General features: G+C 33.3%; 1 protein-coding gene across 10 annotated transcripts in view; it reads left to right on the forward strand.

The window, feature by feature from the left end:
* Positions 1-19,440, forward strand: part of TUT4 (terminal uridylyl transferase 4) — a 132,622-nt gene that overhangs the window by 20,330 nt on the left and 92,852 nt on the right. For all 10 annotated transcript variants that reach the window (XM_072974435.1, XM_031684252.2, XM_015236156.3 and 7 more), the window contains exons 2-3: positions 6,876-7,758; positions 12,552-12,715. In XM_072974435.1, the coding sequence (XP_072830536.1) occupies positions 6,969-7,758; positions 12,552-12,715 (954 nt within the window). In that variant the 5' untranslated portion in view covers positions 6,876-6,968. The remainder of the gene's footprint in view (positions 1-6,875; positions 7,759-12,551; positions 12,716-19,440) is intronic.

Below are 19,440 nucleotides of genomic sequence, written 5' to 3' on the forward strand. Positions count from 1 at the left end.
TAAACAGTACTGTCTTTCCCTTCCTAATTTTGAACAAATTGAGAGAGATAAAGGAAGAGACCAAAATACTATTTTTATTACAGATAAAATTCACATTAGAGGACTCTATGTCCTGCCCACTGTCTGTTGTACATGGTGAGATGTCACTCCAGGATCTTGCTTCAGGTGTGTATGATCCCACCATCCATTAAACCACTGATGTCTTTTAAAAAAATGATTCACATTAGAGAATGGGACTTATATTTTCAAATGATTTGCTTATACTCATTGACAGAATTAGGCACTTACCCAGTCAGGCACTGGCAGAGCTGAACAGTAACAGGCCCTGTGTGGGGCTTGCACCTGTAAATGTTAGAGTATAAATGAGAGGATGGAATTTTCTTTCTTGGGAACAGCAGGATGCAAAGAGGAAGGAGAGAGGAAGATGCTAAGTTTTGCCCAGATAATTTTTCCAAAGTCACTGATCAAATAAGTTACCCCATCTTCTTAGGAAAGGAATGAATGAAGGGAGTAGAAAGAAGTCAGGAATGTTACGATAATGGATGTCCCTCTACACAGAATGAAATGTCAAAAGTAGAGCATAATTGTTTTCTTCAATGCCTTTCTTGTTTCCTTTCTCAGACAGCTACTACAGAATGTGCTCTACCAAAAAGGAGGGAGTAAATCATAGAAGAGGAAAATAGAAGAGTCAGCATGAGAAAGTCGATGGGAATTGGTAGGATGACAGTGAAAGGGAAAGAAATCTCGGGGTGACAGCTGTGGTGGAAGTCTAGTAGTGACCAGAAATTACCAGACAGGGGATGTCCAAGGAGAGAACACCACCACCAAAAACAAACATATGGATTACTTGATGTATTTGAACACATTGAGAGAAGATTTATGGTTGTGTCAATGAATTATTGATAGGTATGTTAAAAACTGAAGAAAAATGAGATAATGATTAATTTCAGGTAAAACTGAAAAGTATACCAAAAGGGAAATGCAATTACAGTATATATGTTACTTAAGTCAAAAGATTAGGCTTCTGTGACAGAAAGATCCAGCAGTTTAATGGCTTAAAAAACAGTTTTCTCTCTCATGTAATATTTGCTAGGTGAGTGGTCACTAGATCTAGATGCATACTTTGTTGTGTATGGTCATTCAGGACCCCCAGATTCCATTGATAATGATGTCCAGCCAAAAGTATGGCGAAGGGCTAGCAGTGTGGACTTCACCTGGGCTTGTTAGAAATGCAGAATGTTAGTTCTCACTTGAAACCTACTGAAAACAGACTCTGCGCTTAGAAACTAGTTGATTCCTGTGCACAAAAGTTGGAGAGTCGTTGGTCCGGATTAGAGTGTAATTGTTGGCTATATGATTGAAGATAGATGATTGAAAATTTAACCAATGAGAAAGGAAGAATATAGAGAGGGTAAGAATTTGATTTTAAGGTCACACCTAACTGCAGGGAAGGTTGGGAAATGTAGTTGAGCCATGTGGCCAAGAAAAAGGAAAAAAATGAATTTTGATAGTTATGTAGAAAACTCTGTGCTGTGGTATATTTGGTTTAGCCATGAATAATATTAGTATATCATATTATGTCATCCTGGGAGGATGGTGGTGGGATAGGAACATATGTATGTGTACATTTCTGTCTGTAGAAAGTCAATAGGTAGTATCTAAAATTAAAGCAAAATAAAAAATATCAGCTTAACATATAATTTGGAAATACAGAGATAAATCACATAAGAAACAGCTAAAAGAGTTGAGAGTAGTTGCTTTTGAGGAGAGAGATTGGTAGTTGGTAGAAGAATACTGTTTTACCTTGTAGTATTATTTACTTTTTAAACTGTGTAAATGTATTTGTTTTGTAAGAAGCATATTGGAGAAAAAATTCCTATAGTCCAAATAGGAAGTTAATACATGAAAAATATTAAGTGCCAAGTGCCATAACAACGGTAAAATCACATTTCATAGAAAGAGGCATACTTATCCAGTCTAGCCTGGGTGGTGGGAGTGTAGGGAATGGATAAGGGAAGGCTTTCTGAAAGAAAGACATTTTCTGGTTATGTTGTAAACTATATAAGGTATCATGCAATTACATATCTTTTGGATTTATTATAGTTCATTTTTAAAGTGTGAACAATTAAAAATAATTTAAGCTAATTTTTATTAATCCTTTTAACAAATTTATTGTATGCTTTGTATTAGGCACTGTAGTAGGCACTGAAGATATAATGGTAAGCAAAATCAGAAATAGTTTCTTACCTCTTGGGGTTTACAATCTAGTGGGGTGACCAACATGAATCAAATTCTTCATTGTGTGTAAAATTGTACGGAAGAGTTTGATTTCCCTTCACTTCTGCTTTAAGAACCATGCCTTAGAGCATTGATTCTTCACTTGTAGTGCTTAGCCTTGCCACATCGGAATCACCTGGAAATTCATTAGAAATGCAAATTCTTGGGCCTCAATCCCAGACCTGTTGAATCAGAAACTCTGGAAATGGGACCTTCCAACTGATTTTGGTAAATGCTAAAATTTGAGAACTACTGCCTTAAAGGTAATCAGTATTTTAAGGATGGTTTATTACCACTAGTATTTCAGTGTTAAATATAATCAATTGCAAATGCCAGATTATATAATTACTAAGCGTTTAGTCATTTAAAAATGTTTAATAATATATTAACTTAAAATTTATTTGTTAAGCACATACCATGTATAATAATTCAGTCTCTGGCATCTTAGTTTATATGGAATTCCTTTGCTTATAGCAAGCTTTATTCCTGTAGGAGACTATTGGCTACCATTGCTAGTTGTTTTTTTTCCCCCCTCTCTCTTTTAATTGAGGTAATATTGACACAATATTATATTTGTTTCAGGTGGACAACATAATGATTCAATATTTGTATATATTAAGAAATGATCACAATGAGTATAGTTTACCTCTGTACAAATGCTGTGTCTGTATGGAGCCTGAGATATTCTTGTTAATTTTCTCTAATTTGTAAAATTATCAGAACAAATACAACATTAGCATCACTGTTTTAGGATTTGTATTGAATTATAACATTTCAGTTGGAGTAGATGCTAAAGGTAGCTGATTCAGCCACTCACTTTATAGTTTAGTTGAAATTGGCTCATTATGTAATTTTTTTTTCAAAGAAGTAGGAGATTCTGATAATTATGCCTTACCGTTATTTCCTTTGTCTGTTCCATGAAAGGTTACTTGAATAGTAACTCGCGCTGTGACTAGCTTCTTCGTTAGTTATGGAACAGTTGTTTCAGGTAAACTTTCTCAGCTAGTGTATTGAAACAACTCTTAAGTCTCAGGCCCCAGAACTTGTAGGCTGGTTTGCCAGTTGAATGATGAATAATTACAGAAAGGCATCAAAAACTGAGTGAAACAATTCCAATTTCTGCTAAAGACTTCGGTTTGCAGGAGGAAAAGAGTGATGTAAAGACATCAGTCTGGAGTAGCTATTCCTTTAATTGCCGGTGATGTTGAATGTTTGTTAAGTACCTAGCACTGTGGTAGACATTGTAAGGATTCATGGAAGGCAGACTACATGATTAGAAGTAAGAAATGGACTGATGTTTAATGATTTACTTAAAAATGAAATGGAATACATTCTAAATGCTATTGTTTTCTATAGTCAAACACTTTTAAAATAAATGCATTAAAATTATCTGTATTTTCTTGTTAATAAATGGTTATTTAAGGTTAGAATCTCACTTAATACTCATTTGCTGCATTCTAAAAATGTAACCAGGTACTAGAAAGTAGGTCTGACATTTTTATTTGATTGAACCAATTTTGCCGAGTGTGCACTTGGAAAGCAGTGAACCTTATTTTCAAAACCTTATCTCTTCAGAGAAAATTTCATTTCTACAAATTAAAACGTTTGGGAGAAAATTTTGTACTGTTGATAGCTTAAAAGAAAGAATTAAAAATAGCAGTTTTACTGTAAAATTACCACACTTTCTTTTTTGGAAGCAGTAAGACATTTGCTACTCATACAGGAAAAGATGAGGAAGATTAGAAAGTAACTATGGCCTGTTTTTTCATAGCACATTGTTCCTATTAAAAATTTAATAAATAATAAGGTTATACTATGTAGCACAGGGAATTACATTCACTATCTTGTAATAACCTGTAATGAAAAAGAATATATATAAATATATATAATATTTATATATATACACACACACATATATAAAAAACTGAATCAGTATGCTGTATATCAAACTAAAACAACATTATAAATCAACTATGCTTCAATAAAAAAAGATCAAATGTACTTTTAGTTATATGAAACAAATTACTCACTTAAAGTAAAACCTGCAAGTTTTCTAAATCTTTAACTCCTCACTAGCATTTATCTGTATTCAATACATTGATTTAAAAAAAAAATCTCTGTGGCTTTTATTTATACATACAGATTTGATTTATAGAGGGTTGGGTTTTTTTTTTTTTGAGTGAAGAATAGTTTGTGTAAAAAGTTTTATAAACAGAATCATGGATGAATTTTGCTATATTGAGTCTTTATTGTTTAGGCTTTTGTCGGTAAGAGGACATCTACAAAATTATTAAAGAGTTATTACTGTAGAATAGCATTAGAAAATTTAAAATATTTTGTTTGCTGAATAAGAGTAAACTAATCTTTCAGAATAAAACTCATTTTTATTTTTAAAATTAGGAACCTGCAGCAGTTTCTACAAGAATTTAGGTGTATTTGGCAACTCTTTTGACAGTTATTTAAAAAAATTTTATCAAGAATAATAAAAAAAAGTATTAATTAAATAAATTTAAATATCTGAAAATGAGGAGTGAAAACGTTCTTTTATAGATAAAAATGCTATAGCTTTTTAACTGGAAAATTATGTTAGTCAAAAAAGAAGTTAATAGATACACACTACTATATATAAAATAAACAACAAGGACCTACTGTATAGCACAGGGACCTATATTCAGTTTCTTGTAATAAGCTATAATGGAAAAGAATCTGAAAATGTATATGTATATACGTATGTATGTGTGTTACTGAATTGCTTTGCTGTACACCTGAAACTAATCTCATTAATCAACTACACGTCAATAAAAAATAAAATAAAAAAAAAAAGAAGTTAATGGTGAAAGTCTAGGTTTTGGCTTAAATTTTAATTACCATAATTTATTTAATATTATTTTGTAAAATAATTTAGAAAGAAGCACCTAGGAAGTTTTTTTATTGAAATATAGTTGATTTACAATATTATACTAGTTTCAGATGTATAGCATAATGATTCAGTATTGTTAGAGATTATGCTCCATTAAAAGTTACTGCAAGATAATGGTTATAATTCCCTATGCCATACAATATATTCTTGTTGCTTATCTGTCTAGTAGGTTTTTTTGCATAAAAGATTATGTTAATATTATCTAGACAGATGGGCAGAGATCAAGGCAGAGGATGTGGAGGACTGTAGTATAAATAGGAATTATAAAAGCTAGATCCAAGTTGAGTAGGATGTTTCAGTGGAGATATAACTAGGTAAGTTTAATTTCTATTTTTTTTTTGAAATGTACTTTGGAATAAACATAGTCAGTAGTAAATGAATTATGTTCTAAAGTTTTGAATTTTGGTAATATTTTTGTGTTGATATGATGTATAGTTAAATGCTTAGAGGTGTTTGGCTGCCCAAATTTATAATTTAATACATTAACCAAGTAAAATCAAAGATGCTATGTGCAGTTTGCTTTTGCTGACTCTAATATTTATTCATATTGTTAATCTTTGTTTAGAGGTATAGGACTGAATTTAAGGCATACAGGGCAAAGTGAAAAGTAAAAAAATCTTGATTTCCATAATATGTAGTATACAGGGTCATTCCAATATAGAAATAATTTAACAAAGTGCAGTGTTTTCATTTGTTTATAGTTCGTACTCTGTGGTGAAAGGTTAATATTTCCTGTTATATTTTATAACAAAATGGGTTCTGACTGATTTTTGTGTTCTTTCTTACTATCATCTGTTTTCTAAACGTTACTGTTTTGTTTGAGCAGTTTTAGTTTCACAGCAAAATTGAGCAGAAACTATAGAGTGCCCATAATCTCCCTCCACGCAGGAATGGCCTCCCCCACAATCAACATCCCTGCATTAGAGTGGTACATTTGTTACAATCAGTGAACCTACATTGACACATCATTATCACCCAAAGTCCATAGTTTACCTTAGCGTTCACTCTTAGGGATATCCATTCTGTGGATTTTGACAAGTGTATAACAACATGTATCATGACCATTGTATCATTGTATAGTATATTACTGTCACTTTTTAGCTCTGGGTACCTGTTGGTTTGTAAAATTTTCTTACCTCAGAAGAATTTATTTAAACTCCTTTGTGCTTCAGAGGCGGAGAAAGTCTATTGACGTTGATTCTCCATGTTTAGAGAGTCAAGTTAGAAGTAGGTTAGCTGTATAGATAGGTAGTATTTAGTAGAAAAGTCATGTAGACAAGAGCTTACTGCTTAGGCTTCTGTAAACTTATTCCCTGTAGTTTGGATTGCATATGAATTGGAATTCTTTTTTTTGTTCCATTTTCTCTTATGTTAATTGTGGTGCATCAGTTGCATGTTTTGTTTCCCTTTGGGTTGAAATTCTTACTGAGTAATGTAAAGCAACATTTTACTTCTAAAATTTCCTTTTTTTGATGTCATATTGCCAGGATTATATTAGAACCTCCTTTATGGATGTTTTGCTGTTATTTACTCGGTGAGCTTTAACTCCTTCTCATGTAGTTTTCAGAGTTTTTTTTTTCTATTTAGTTTTGAGAATAAACTTTAAAATCTTTGTGTCTAACCAATTTTTTAAAAATAGCTTTTACATTTTAAATAACACTTTTTTTTCCCCCAATAGTTTGCTTGCCTAAACTGGATTTGAAGCAATTCAAACTACCGGAGATCTGCCATTTTACAATATCACAATTGGAAAGAAGCAGGTTTTCAAATAATGGAAGAGTCTAAGACCTCTAAAAATGAAAATCATGAACCAAAGAAGAATGCTTGGGCTCTTTCTGAAGAAAGCAAAGCAGTTAAAGTTATAACTAATCAAACTTTGAAAGCTAGAAATGATAAATCCATAAAAGAAATTGGGACCAATTCTCCAAATAGGAATAGTAGTAAAAAAAATAAGCAAAATGATATTTGTATAGAAAAAACAGAAGTTAAATCATGTAAAGTAAATGCTGCCAGTGTTCCAGGCCCTAAAGATTTGGGGTTAGTCCTTCGAGATCAAAGTCATTGCAAAGCAAAAAAATCACCTAATTCACCAGTGAAATCAGAAAAAGTACCTATTTCACAGGCAAAAGTAGAAAGGGCACCCAGTTTACAGGCAAAAGCAGAGAAGTCACCAAAGTCATCTAATTCACCAGTGAAGACAGAAAAGACACCCAGCTTCCAGGCAACAGTAGTAGAAAAGACACTTAATTCACAGAGGAGAGCAGAAAAAGCACCCAGTTCTCAGATGAAATCAGAAAAGGTGCCCAGTTTACCCCCAGAAGCTGAGAAGGTACCAAGTTTACTATTGAAAGAAAACATGAGACAGACAGAATTGCAGCAGATTGGAAAAAAAATTCCAAGCTCCTTTACTTCTCTGGACAAAGTGAATATTGATGTTACAGAGGGAGAAAAATCTGCTCTGGAAGACTCACAACAATCTCAGAAGAAACAAACATGTACAGATAATACTGGTGATTCTGATGATAGTGCTTCAGGAATTGAAGACATATCAGATGATTTGAGTAAGTACAAATCAGATTATCCTACAAGTCACATTTTTGAGAGATATTTAAAAATTAATATTCTTTAGGTTATCTATAGTTTGATTTTAACTACTTTAATTACAAAATAAACATTAATAATATGGCTCTTTAAGCTAGAAAACATTTAGTATAGTAGGTACAAAACCTGTACAAATACAAATTTAGTGACTCCTGTAGTCAGTATACACACATAGACACACACTTCTTTTAAATGGTCCTAGTAATATATTGCTCATTCATTCACAAAACATGTATGTATTAAGTTCCTATTATATGTCTTGCATGTGTTTACAATAGAAAAGCAAAAATCCACAGCCCCAGACCTCAGGGAAGCTTCTAGTTAGGTGGGGGTGATACAGACAAGTAAAGTGGTAATTTAGTTCAGACCCAAAAACTTAGAATTGAGGAAAGTATATGATTTAATTGATGGATTAGACTTTGGATTGGGAAAATGCATGATATAAATATGAGACTGCAAGTATGACTGCAAGTAAGATTCAGTATGACCAGAACAGGGGCTTGAGGGGAAATGTGGCAAAAGATGCAGCTGAAAAGGCACAGCAGAATTGGAGAATAATGGGCCTTTTAGAACATTATAGACAGTTTGGACTTTATTAGTGTTTTGAGAAGCTGCTGAAGAGTTTAAGCAAGGTAGTGCTATAATCATATATATGTTTGTGTATGTGTGTGTGTATATATGTTTATCTTTTTTTATTATAGTAAATTCTTTGACAGGAGCAAGACTGGAAGCAGAGATTCATTAGGACACTATTGAAATTTACTGGAGAACTATTTGTGTAAAATTCATTTTCTTATGGGATCTTGATCTGGGCTTTAATTATTTATAAATATTGTTCATGTCTTTGATGTTAGATTGACAGAACTTTTTTTCCATTTAATAGAGATATTTTTATAAGAAAAGATATCAACTTAATCATTTTATATAGATATGGCTTAGGACAATGCCAAAAAAAGTAAGTCAGTTTAAAGACAATATCAAATAAATAATAGTACTAGTAGTGTTTAGATATGGCACATCTAAACATGATAGTATGTGATTGATCGAAGTTGGGAAATACTATTGCATAAGATCTCTTGTAAGGGTCTCATCACTTGAATTAGTGAAAAATCTGATTTAAAGATTATTTTTTTAAAAGGTGACAAAATAAGGTGACAGCGAGATGGTTAAGATTGTGAGCTCTGGAGTAAAATTTCATAGGTTTTTAACCTTATCTTCCCCATTTAATAACTTTATAAACTTGGGTAAGCTGCTTATCATTTAAAACAGTCTCAATTTCCTCAAGTTTTTAAAAGTAGAGATGCTGCTGCCTTTGTTATAAAGGTTAAGTGAAATAATCCAATAGAGTGTTTCATGTAGTGCCTGACACATTAGGCGTACAATGGCAATCTTTTTATTATTTTCTCCAATTACAGTTTTGTTATTAAGATGGAGAACAAGTTGAATTAGCTTAAGGAAGCTAGTAGACTGAGTAGTTGTCCTTTTGGGAGACTTGTTTTAACAAATTAGAAAGAATGAGTTTATAGTGTAGCAATCATTTTTCACAAATACTTCTCATGTTGTAAAGAATTTTCTTCAATATGTAGAATATCTGCCTTGAAGTCATGTTCATACATAATAATTCAGCATTTTTTTCTCATATGAAAAAACCCAACTTAATATTTGAATGAATGATTTCCCATTAGATTCCCCTTTGTAAATTAAATAGAATAAAACCTGTATCTAGATCATTGTCTATTTTGGCTTAATAGGCTTTATAGAATTTTGATTAATCTCAAGTCCACCTGAGATTGGTAGATTAATCTCCATTAGGCCCAAATTTAGTGCCCACCTAGCATTTCACCATTTTCCTTTTGCCATTCATTCATTCAGTAAATATTTTTGGAGGGTCTCTGCTATGTGCCAGATACTGATTTAGTCTCTAGGAATATAGCAGTGAACAAAACAGACAACACTGCTCTTATGGAGTTAATATTCTAGTGGGAGGAGACAGACAACAAATGTAATAATTAACAAAAGTATATAATAAATTAGATGGTGATAAATCTTATGAGGAAAATAAAACAGGAAAGGTCATAGGAAATAATGCTGCTGTTTCTAGTGGTGGTGTATCAAATTTAAATTGTCACTGAGAAGGTGACATTAGAGCAAATTGCTTGAAGGTAAGAGGTGAGAGAGTGAGCCTGGTGAATATATGAGGGGAAGGTATTCTAGATCTGGGCTCCTCAAACTTTAATATGCATATGAATCACCTGGAAATTGTATTAAAATTCAGATTCTTGGGCTCCATTCTCAGAGATTTTTTGATATAGAAAATCTAGAGTCTGAGATACTGGATTTCCAACAAGCTCCTGAATGAGGCGAATGCTGCTGGTCAATATCATGCTTTTGAGCAGCATAACCTAAGTCATTTTCTTATTTTCGCTTATACCACCCTTCATTGTACTTTCAACTTAGCAGCCAGAATGATCCTGTTCAAGTTATTTGCATCATGTTACTGCTGTTCAAAATGTTTCGATGGTTTCCCTTACATCAGTAAAAGCTAGTGTCCTTGAAGTATCTTCGGCATTCTCCTCTTCTCTGCCCTCATTACCTACTTCTCACCCTTTCTCTCTCTTTTCCAACTGCATGGTTTCCTTGCAGTTCCTCAAACGTGAAGGCAAATGTCTACCTGGTATCTTTTGCATTTGCTTTTTCCTCTTGCCTGGAACACTATTCTAGACGTCCATATTGCTAGTTCTCTTACCTCTTTCACCTTCTCAGTGATCCTTTTGCTGTGTCACTTACCTAAAATTTACAGCCCTCACCTCCACCTCTGGCAATCCTTATTCCTTTTACCTGTTTAATTTTTCTCTGTAGTTTTATTCTCATCTAAAAATTTTTCTTATTTATCTTTTTATATCAGTTTTATTGAGATTCACATGCCATAAAACTTGTCATTTTAAAATATACAGTGTGTTTTAAAATATATTTGCAAAGTTGTGTAGACATTACCACTGTCTAAATCTTGAATATTTTCATCACCCGCAAAGGAAACTCCATACCCGTTAGCAGTCAGTATTCATTACCCTCTCCTCCTAGGCACTTTCAACCACTAATTTACTTTCTGTCTCTAGATCTGCCTATTTTATGTGAATGAAATCACATATATCACACAACATGTGGCCTTTTGTGTCTGGGTTTTTTCACTAATTGTGTTTTTAAGATTTATCCATGTTGTAGCTAGTATCAGTATACCATTACTTTTTTAATTGCTGAGTGGTATTCTTCTTGTGGTAGGAGACACATCACCTCCAGAGGCACACTATTTCTTTTTTGTTCAGAAAATGAGTGCTATCAAAAAATAGAACCTACTGTCAGGGTTCTTGTAGATGGCATGTAGAGTGGCTTTTGAGGGCAGAGGGGAGAGATTGGTTGATTTTGAGCATTTACTTTTAGAAGCGCTTTTAGATACATCCAAATCAGTTTACTTATTTAACACACTTAGTAAGTGTCATCTCTGGTCTAGGCATTGTATTAAAATCTGAAGGTACAAAGTTGGATAAGACCTGATCAGTAGTATCAAGGAATTTATTATCTAATGTAGGAGGTAAATAAATGCAAATTACATTACTGTGAAAGTGTGAGAATATAGAGGGTGCTATGAGAATATAAAGAATATCAGACTGTCTTCCGAAATATGTGATATTAAGCTGAACTTTGCAGGACAAGTAAACATTACTATTTGAAGTGGGAGGGCCCTTGATGGTAGAAGGAACAGTACATGTAAAGGTATTGAGACTTGAAGTAGCAGTGATCCATTCTAGCACATGAATGAAGTAAAAAGTGTTAGGTCAGGATGTAAAATTAGATATATAGATAACTTAGCTCTCTTGAGGCCTTGGCTTAAAAATCTGAGAGAAGCCTTCCCTGACCGCCATATCTAAAGTTTGTCTCCCTCTCAATTACCTGCTTTTTCCCTTTATACAACTTACAAAAACTTGGAATTACTGTATTTAGACTGTTGACTGCCTCCAGGAGGGCACGAACTGCATTTTATGTGCTACAGAGTTTAAACTTTATTCTGCACTCTTTGAAAGCCTGTTAAGTATTAAAAGCAAGAGAATAACATGATTCAGTTTGTATTTTAAAAAATCACACTGGTGGTGGAACCAGGTACATATTGCTAGGTGCTGGAAATGCAAAGATTGAAAGCACATAGTCTGTGCCTTAAAAAGATTATAGTCTAGTTAGGAGACAGAGACGCAAAGTAAAAATACTGATGTGGTAGAGCTATCCAAGAGTTCAGTGAAAGCAAAGAAGAAAAGGAGCCTGGTGTGGTTTATGGTCTGGAGTATATATGTTCTGTTGGCTTCTACTCTATAGTGATAAAGTCACCAAGGGACTTTAGTTCAGTGAGTCATCTTTGGGACTTAAAATAGCTTTATATCATTTTACTTCAGAGAGTCTGCAAGATGGTTATGTTATGTTAGCCTTGTATAGTGAGTCTCAGTCATATTTGTCTATTATGATACAGATAAATTGAAAGAAGAAGATAGGCATTTGACTCATAAAGTAGTTTTTTTTTGTGAATTTTGATACCATGAATAACTTTTACTTATATTTTACTTAGGTATACCAAGTTATACAGCCAAGGAAGATATGAGGGAAGAGTATTTTTTCTGTATATGTATAAATTGAATGCCTATTTTCCATTTAAAAAAATTTAATTTACCAGTTCTGATGGTAACTAAGTAATTGCTTCCTTTTCCAGGTAAAATGAAGAATGATGAATCTAATAAAGAAAATTCTTCAGAGATGGACTATTTAGAAAATGCCACTGTGATAGATGAATCTACATTGACACCTGAGCAGAGGCTAGGTTTGAAACAAGCAGAAGAACGCTTAGAAAGAGATCACATCTTTCGACTTGAAAAAGTATACTTTCTTGTTTTAGTTATTTGGAGGAAAATGCATGTTTTGTAACTTCTCTTTACCAAGTACAGCTCTTTTTATTTTTCTTTTTCTGTTCCTAAGACAGAGATAACATTAATCATTTCTTCCTTCCCTTTTTCCTTTCTTCTTCTCTCCCTCTCTCTTTTCTTCCTTTCTTCCATTTGTTCAGCAAATCCTTAAATTTATGAGTCTGACTTCATTCATTCATCCCAGGGCTTGACAAATATGATATACCTCCTTGTTTTTGTTTTTTGTGTTTTGTTTTTTCAAACTGTGGTTAAATACCTCATGTTTTTATGAATAAAGTTTTATTGGAACACAGCCATGCCATTCTTATTATCTATAGCTGCTTTTGTGCTACCATGGCAGAGTTGTTTTGAGTACTCACTATAGAGACTATATGAATTGTAAAGCATAGCTACTATTTATCAAAGCATAAAATAGTTACCAAAATATTACTTTGTGCCTTTACAAGAAGTATTTTGTTGACCCTTGACTTACTCACTTATCAAATAGATACTGAGAGCTTGTTATGTTCTAGATGCTATGGTAGGCACTAGGGGTATGCTGAAGAAAATGGCACAGTTTTTTGCCCATTAAAAGTTAATAGTCTGGAGTGACAAATTTATCAAACTCTACAGGATATACTAGACTTCTTTCCCTCTTGATTTTCTCTTTCCTCTTTTGTTCTTTCATATTTACTGAATATCGCCTATATGTTAGGAACTATTCTAGACATTAGTGTTTTGTTCCAGAGTACTAATTAATTTCTTAACCTAGAAATACACATTCCTACTCTTAACAATAAAAACACTGCAAATAGGGGGAGGGTATAGCTCGGTAGAGCACGTGCTTAGCATGCACAAGGTCCTGGGTTCAATCCCCAGTACCTCCACTAAAAAAAAGAAATTAATTAAAAAATAATAAGTAAACCTAATTACCCCCCACAAACAAACAAACAAACAAACAAAACAACCCACTACTGCTAGATATTGAAGGACAGACTCATAAATCAATCTGTTCACAAATAGATACTTGAGGTATTTGTGAGTATGCATGCAAGGGAATAGGTCATCATCCTTGATAAATAAGAAAGGAAATGAAGAAATGTTATGATTTTGTATAGCTTAGAAAAATGAGGTCATATTTAAACTGAAGAAGGCAATCCTGAGTTATTAATAGAACTTATGACAGAATAGTCACCCTGTGAAAATAGGAAAGAATATCAAGAAGTAGCGGTCTATGATGTAGGACAGAGTTTGGCCTGTATAGTTAGTCTCACAAAATCATAGTTACAGGAAGTGTTTTTTTACAGTTTGCCATTTTACTCAGTTCTGTCTTTCACTTTCTTTTTCCTCAGCCTGGAATTAGTGGCTATTCTGAATCTGTGCATTGTCAAGATAAATATTGAATGCCTTTCATGTGCCATGATGTGGTGATACAAATTTGAATTAGGCATGTGTGGCATTTTTAAAACCATGATAATGCTATTCTAGGAGTTTTTCAGAGAAAGACATATAAGCAAATAATAGTAGTAATAACAATGTTGTTTGAAAATAGGATCCTTGACAGGGGAGTGACCAAGTTGAGTTGGTATAGAGGCATCAGCTTGAGGAGTGCTTTATAAAGAGGTGACATTGGAACTGAGTCTGAAAGAATGGCTAGGAGTTGACTAGGTGGACTAGGGGAAGGGTAGTGTAGGTAAATTGTATGGTGTGTATAAAGAAAATGTGGAAAATGTGCTTTCAGGGAATATAGCAGGGGGCTGGATGGGAAAATACGTAGTATATTAAACAGGAAAAGTCAATTGGTAGAAGGAAAAAATTGGGGTGGAATGGATATTTGATGGTAGTAGGAAGGAATGGCATGCGGTGAAAGAAAACTTGGAAGTGTGGAATATATTTTATTTGTTGTTGAGTTTAGATAGCAATGATGTAAAATCAGTGTGCCAGTACCAGCATAGATATTTATAATCTCTTTTTTTTCTGACACTGTTTCTTGTGCCCTCCACAGCCTCTTGTTTTCAATCCAGTATACTCTTAATTAGCATTTTTCTTTACCAATTTTAAACACTCATTACGAGTATTCTTACCAAGTTGCTTTTGATTACATCAGGTTCATTTGGTTTACAGTTTACTTATAGATTATCTAATTGAGGAGTAACGATGTAGATTTTTAACCTGTAGCAAAGAAGGAGTAAATCCAAACTATTAAGTCAGAAGAGTAAATTTCCCTATAGCAAGTGTTAAATATCGACTAGGAAATACTAAGAATCTCCATGCCCAGGAATCATTTTTTAAAAAAATGCAAATTACTACTATTATTTTTTCCAGTTTTATTGAGAAGTAATTGACATATATGGCTATATAAGTTTAAAGCATGATACTTTAATTTACATACGCTGTGAAATGATTGCAATGGTAATTTCAGCTAACATTCATCTTCCCATAGATACAATAAAAAGAAAAGAAAGAAAAAAGAAAAAATATTCTCCTTGTGAGAACCTCTAGGATTTACTCTCAATAACTTTTCCTTTATATCATACAGCAGTATTCATCACATCCTTAGTACCTAATTATCTTATAACTGAAAGTTTGTACCTTGTGTCTACCTTCTTCAGATTTTCCCCTCCCTCCACCCTCTGCCTCTGGTAACAACCAGTCTGATTTCTTTTTCTATGACTTACTTTCTTTCTTTCCTTCCTTCCCTTTCCTTTCCTTCCTTTCCTTTCCTTTTCCCTTCCCTTTCCTTTCCTTCCTTTCCTTTTCCCTTTCCTTCCCTTCCCTTCCTTTTCCCTTCCCTTCCCTTCCCTTCCCTTCCCTTCCCTTCCCTTCCCTTCCCTTCCCTTTTCCCTTCCCTTCCTTTCCCTTCTCTCTCTCTCTCTTTCTCTCTCTCTCTCTTTCTTTTTCTTTCTTTTCTTTCTTTCTATCCACATGTAAGTGAGATCATACAGTATTTGTCTTTCTCTGTCTGACTTATTTCACTTAGCATAATCCCTTCAGGGTCCATCCATATTGTTGCAAATGGTAGAATTTCCTCATTTTTTTTAATGGCTGAATAATACTCTGTTTTATATGTATACACCACAACTTCGTTATCTATTCATCTGTTGATTGACACTTAGGTTGTTCCCATTCCTTGGCTATTGTAAATAATGCTCCTATGAACATGGGGTACAGATATCTTGTTTCAGTTAAGTGTTTTTGTTTCCTTTGGATATATTCCCAGGAGTGGAATTTCTGGATCATATGGTGGTTCTATTTTTAATTTGGGGGGTAACCTCCATACTGTTTTCTATAGTGGCTGTACCAGTTTATATTCGTACCAGCACTGTAGGGTTGTAGGGAACCTAGGGTTCCCTTTTCTCCACATCCATGTCAACATTTATTACCTCTTGTCTTTGATAATGGCAGTTCTAACAAGCATGAGGCACTATCTTATTGGGGTTTTATTATAATTTTTTTTTGGTGGAGGGGAGGTAATTTGGTTTGTTTGTTTATTTATTTTTTAAATGGAAGTACCAGGGGTTGAACCTAGGACCTCACGCATGCTAAACATTGCACTCTACCACTGAACTTTGCCCTCCCCCCATCATTGTGGTTGCATTTCTCTAATGACTAGTGATGTTGAGCATCTTTTCACGTACCTATCTTCTCTGGAAAAATGTCTCTTCAGGGCCTTTGCCCATTTTTAAATTAAGTCTTGTTTTTTTGCTATTGAGTTGTATGAGTTCTTTATGTATTTTGGATATTAATCCCTTATCAGATACATGGTTTGTAAATTTTCTCATTCTGTAGGTTGTCTTTTCACTTTGTTAATGGTTTCCTTTGCCCTGCAGAAGCTTTTTAGTTTGTTGTTGTCCCATTTGTTTATTTTGGATTTTACTGCTTGTACTATAAGTGTTATATCCAAAAAATCATTACCAAGACCTATGTCAAGGAGCTTTATGCCTGTGTTTTCTTCCACGAGTTTCATGGTTTCAGGTCTCCCATTCAAGTTTTTAGTCCATTTTGAGTTAATTTTTGGGAGTGTCATAAGATGTGGATCCAGTTTTCTTTTTGTCCTTGTGAATATCCAGTTATTCTAGCACCAATTCTTGAAAAGATGTCCATTCTTCATTGAGTATTCTTGGCTCCCTTTTCAAATATTAGTTGACCTTATATGCTTGGGTTTATTTTTGGGCTCTTGATTCTGTTCAATTGGTCTGTTTTTATGCTATAAGTATAAAACAGTACTATACTGTTTTGATGGCTATAACTTTGTCATATAACTCAAAAGCATTAAGTGTCATGCCTCCTGACTTTGTTATTCTTTCTCAGGATTTCTTTGGCATTCAGGGTTTTTTGTGAGTCCATATAAATTTTAGGAGTGCTTTTTTTTACTTCTGGTAAAATTCCATTTTGATAGGGATTGCATTGAATCTATAGATGACTTTTGGTAGTATAGACATTTTAACTATTCTTTCAATCTTTGAACATGGGGTATCTTTCCATTTGTGTCTTCTTCAGCTTCTTTCATCAGTGTCTTATAGTTTTCAGAGTAGAGGCCTTCACGGCCTTAGTTAAATTTATTTCTAAGTATTTTATAATTTTTGATACTATTGTAAACAGGATTTATTTCCTTCTTTTTCAGAAAATTTCTTGTTAGTGTGTACAAACACTACTTACTGATTTTTTTTATGTTAATTTTGTATCCTACATCTTTACTGAATTCATTGATTAAGTCTAACACTAAAATCATGTCATCTGCAAGAATAGATGATTTTACTTCTTCCTTTCCAATTTTGACACCTTTTATTTCTTTTCTTTTTTGCTTGATTGCTCTAGCTAGACCTTCTAGTACTATGTTGAATAAGAGTGGTGAGACTGGGCACGCTTGTCATGTTCCTGATCCTAGAGAAAAGCTTTCAACCTTTCAGCATTGATTATGAGGTTAGCTGTGGGCTTGTCATATATACCCTGTAAAATTATGTTGAGATATGTTCCTTCTATGCCTGGTTTCTTAAGAGTTTTTAATCATAAATGGATATTAAATTTTGTCAAATGCTTTTTCTGTGTCTATTGAGATGATTAAATGATTCATTTATACTATTAATGTAATGTATCACAGTGATTAATTTGTATATATTTAACCATCCTTGCATCCCAGGGATAAATCCTGCTTGATCATGGTGTATGATCCTTTTATCCTGCTACTGAATTAAGTTTGCTAGTATTTTATAGAGAATTTTTGTATATATATTCATCAGGGAAATTGGCCTAAAATTTTCGAGTAGTGTCCTTTTCTTTTTGGTATCAGGATAATGCTGGCCTCATAAAAGGAGTTTGGGAATGTTCCCTCCTTATTGACTTTGTGGAAGAGTTTGAGAAGGATTGGTGTTACTTCTTTTAATGTCTCATAAAATTCACTAGGGAAGCCATCTGATCCTGGGCTTTTCTTCAGTGGGAGATTTTTGATTACTGACTTACTCTTTTTACTAGTAATTGGTCTATTCAGATTTTCTATATTTTCCTGATTCAGTCTTGGTAAACTGTATGTTTCTAAGACTTCTTCCATTTCTTCTAGATTGTCCAGTTTGTTGGTGTGTATTTGTTCATAGTAGCCTCTTATGATCCTTTAAATTTCAGTAGTGGCAGTTGTAATGTCTCCTTTTTCATTTATAATGTTGTTAATTCGGGTCCTTTCTCTTTTTTCATTGGTTAGTCTAGCTAAGAGTTTGTCAATTTTGTTTATCTTTTAAGGAACCAACTCATAGTTTGATTAATCTTTTCTATTTTTTTCTATTATAGAATTCACTTATTTTATTATTTTAAAAATTGAAGTATAGTTGATGTACAGTATTATATAAGGTGTACAATATAGTGATTCACAGTTTTCAAAGATTATATGCCATTTATAGTTATTACAAAATATTGACTACATTCCCTGTGTTGTACAATACATCTCTATAGCTTATTTTATACATAATGATTTGTACCTCTTAATTCTGTACGCCTATATTGCCCCTCCCCACTTCCCTCTTCTCACTTGTAACAACTAGTTTGTTCTCTATATCTGTGAATCTGTTCTCTAATTCATTTATTTCTGCTCGAATGTTTATTATTTCCTTTCTTCTGCTAACTTTGGCTCAGTTTGTTCTTCTTTTTCTGCTTGCTTAAGACATAGAGTTAGGTTGTTTATTTGGGATCTTCCTTGATTTTTAATGGAGACTTTTATTGCTATAAACTTCCCTCTTAGAATTGGCTTTTGCAGTATCCCACAAGATCTGTTGTGTTTCCATTTTTATTTGTCTCAGGAAACTTTGTTTCGTCTTTAATATTTTCTTTGATGCATTGATTGTTCAGGACAGAAATCATTCTAACTGGTCGGCAGAAACCTTGAAGTTTTTTGGTGTGTTTGTTTAATGGTAAAATAAAATATGAGTATAAGAAAAGAATTTTTGAACATTTTTCATGTGTCCCTTCTGTGAAAATAGAAGCTTCATGATAATGAGGACATTTTTGTCTTATTTGCTATTGTACTTAATACAGTGCCTTGCACATAGTAGTAGTTGGTCAGTAATTAGAGGTAGTTTGCTTAGTGGTTAAGTGTACAGGTTTTGGAATCAGTGGGTCTAGCTCTGCTACTTACTGGTTAGATAATATTGGATAAGTTAGGTAATTTCTTTAAACCTATGTTTCTTCATCATTAAAATGGAGTTGATAAAA

Source organism: Vicugna pacos, chromosome 13 (genome assembly GCF_048564905.1).
Source record: "Vicugna pacos chromosome 13, VicPac4, whole genome shotgun sequence".
Lineage (NCBI taxonomy): Eukaryota > Metazoa > Chordata > Mammalia > Artiodactyla > Camelidae > Vicugna > Vicugna pacos.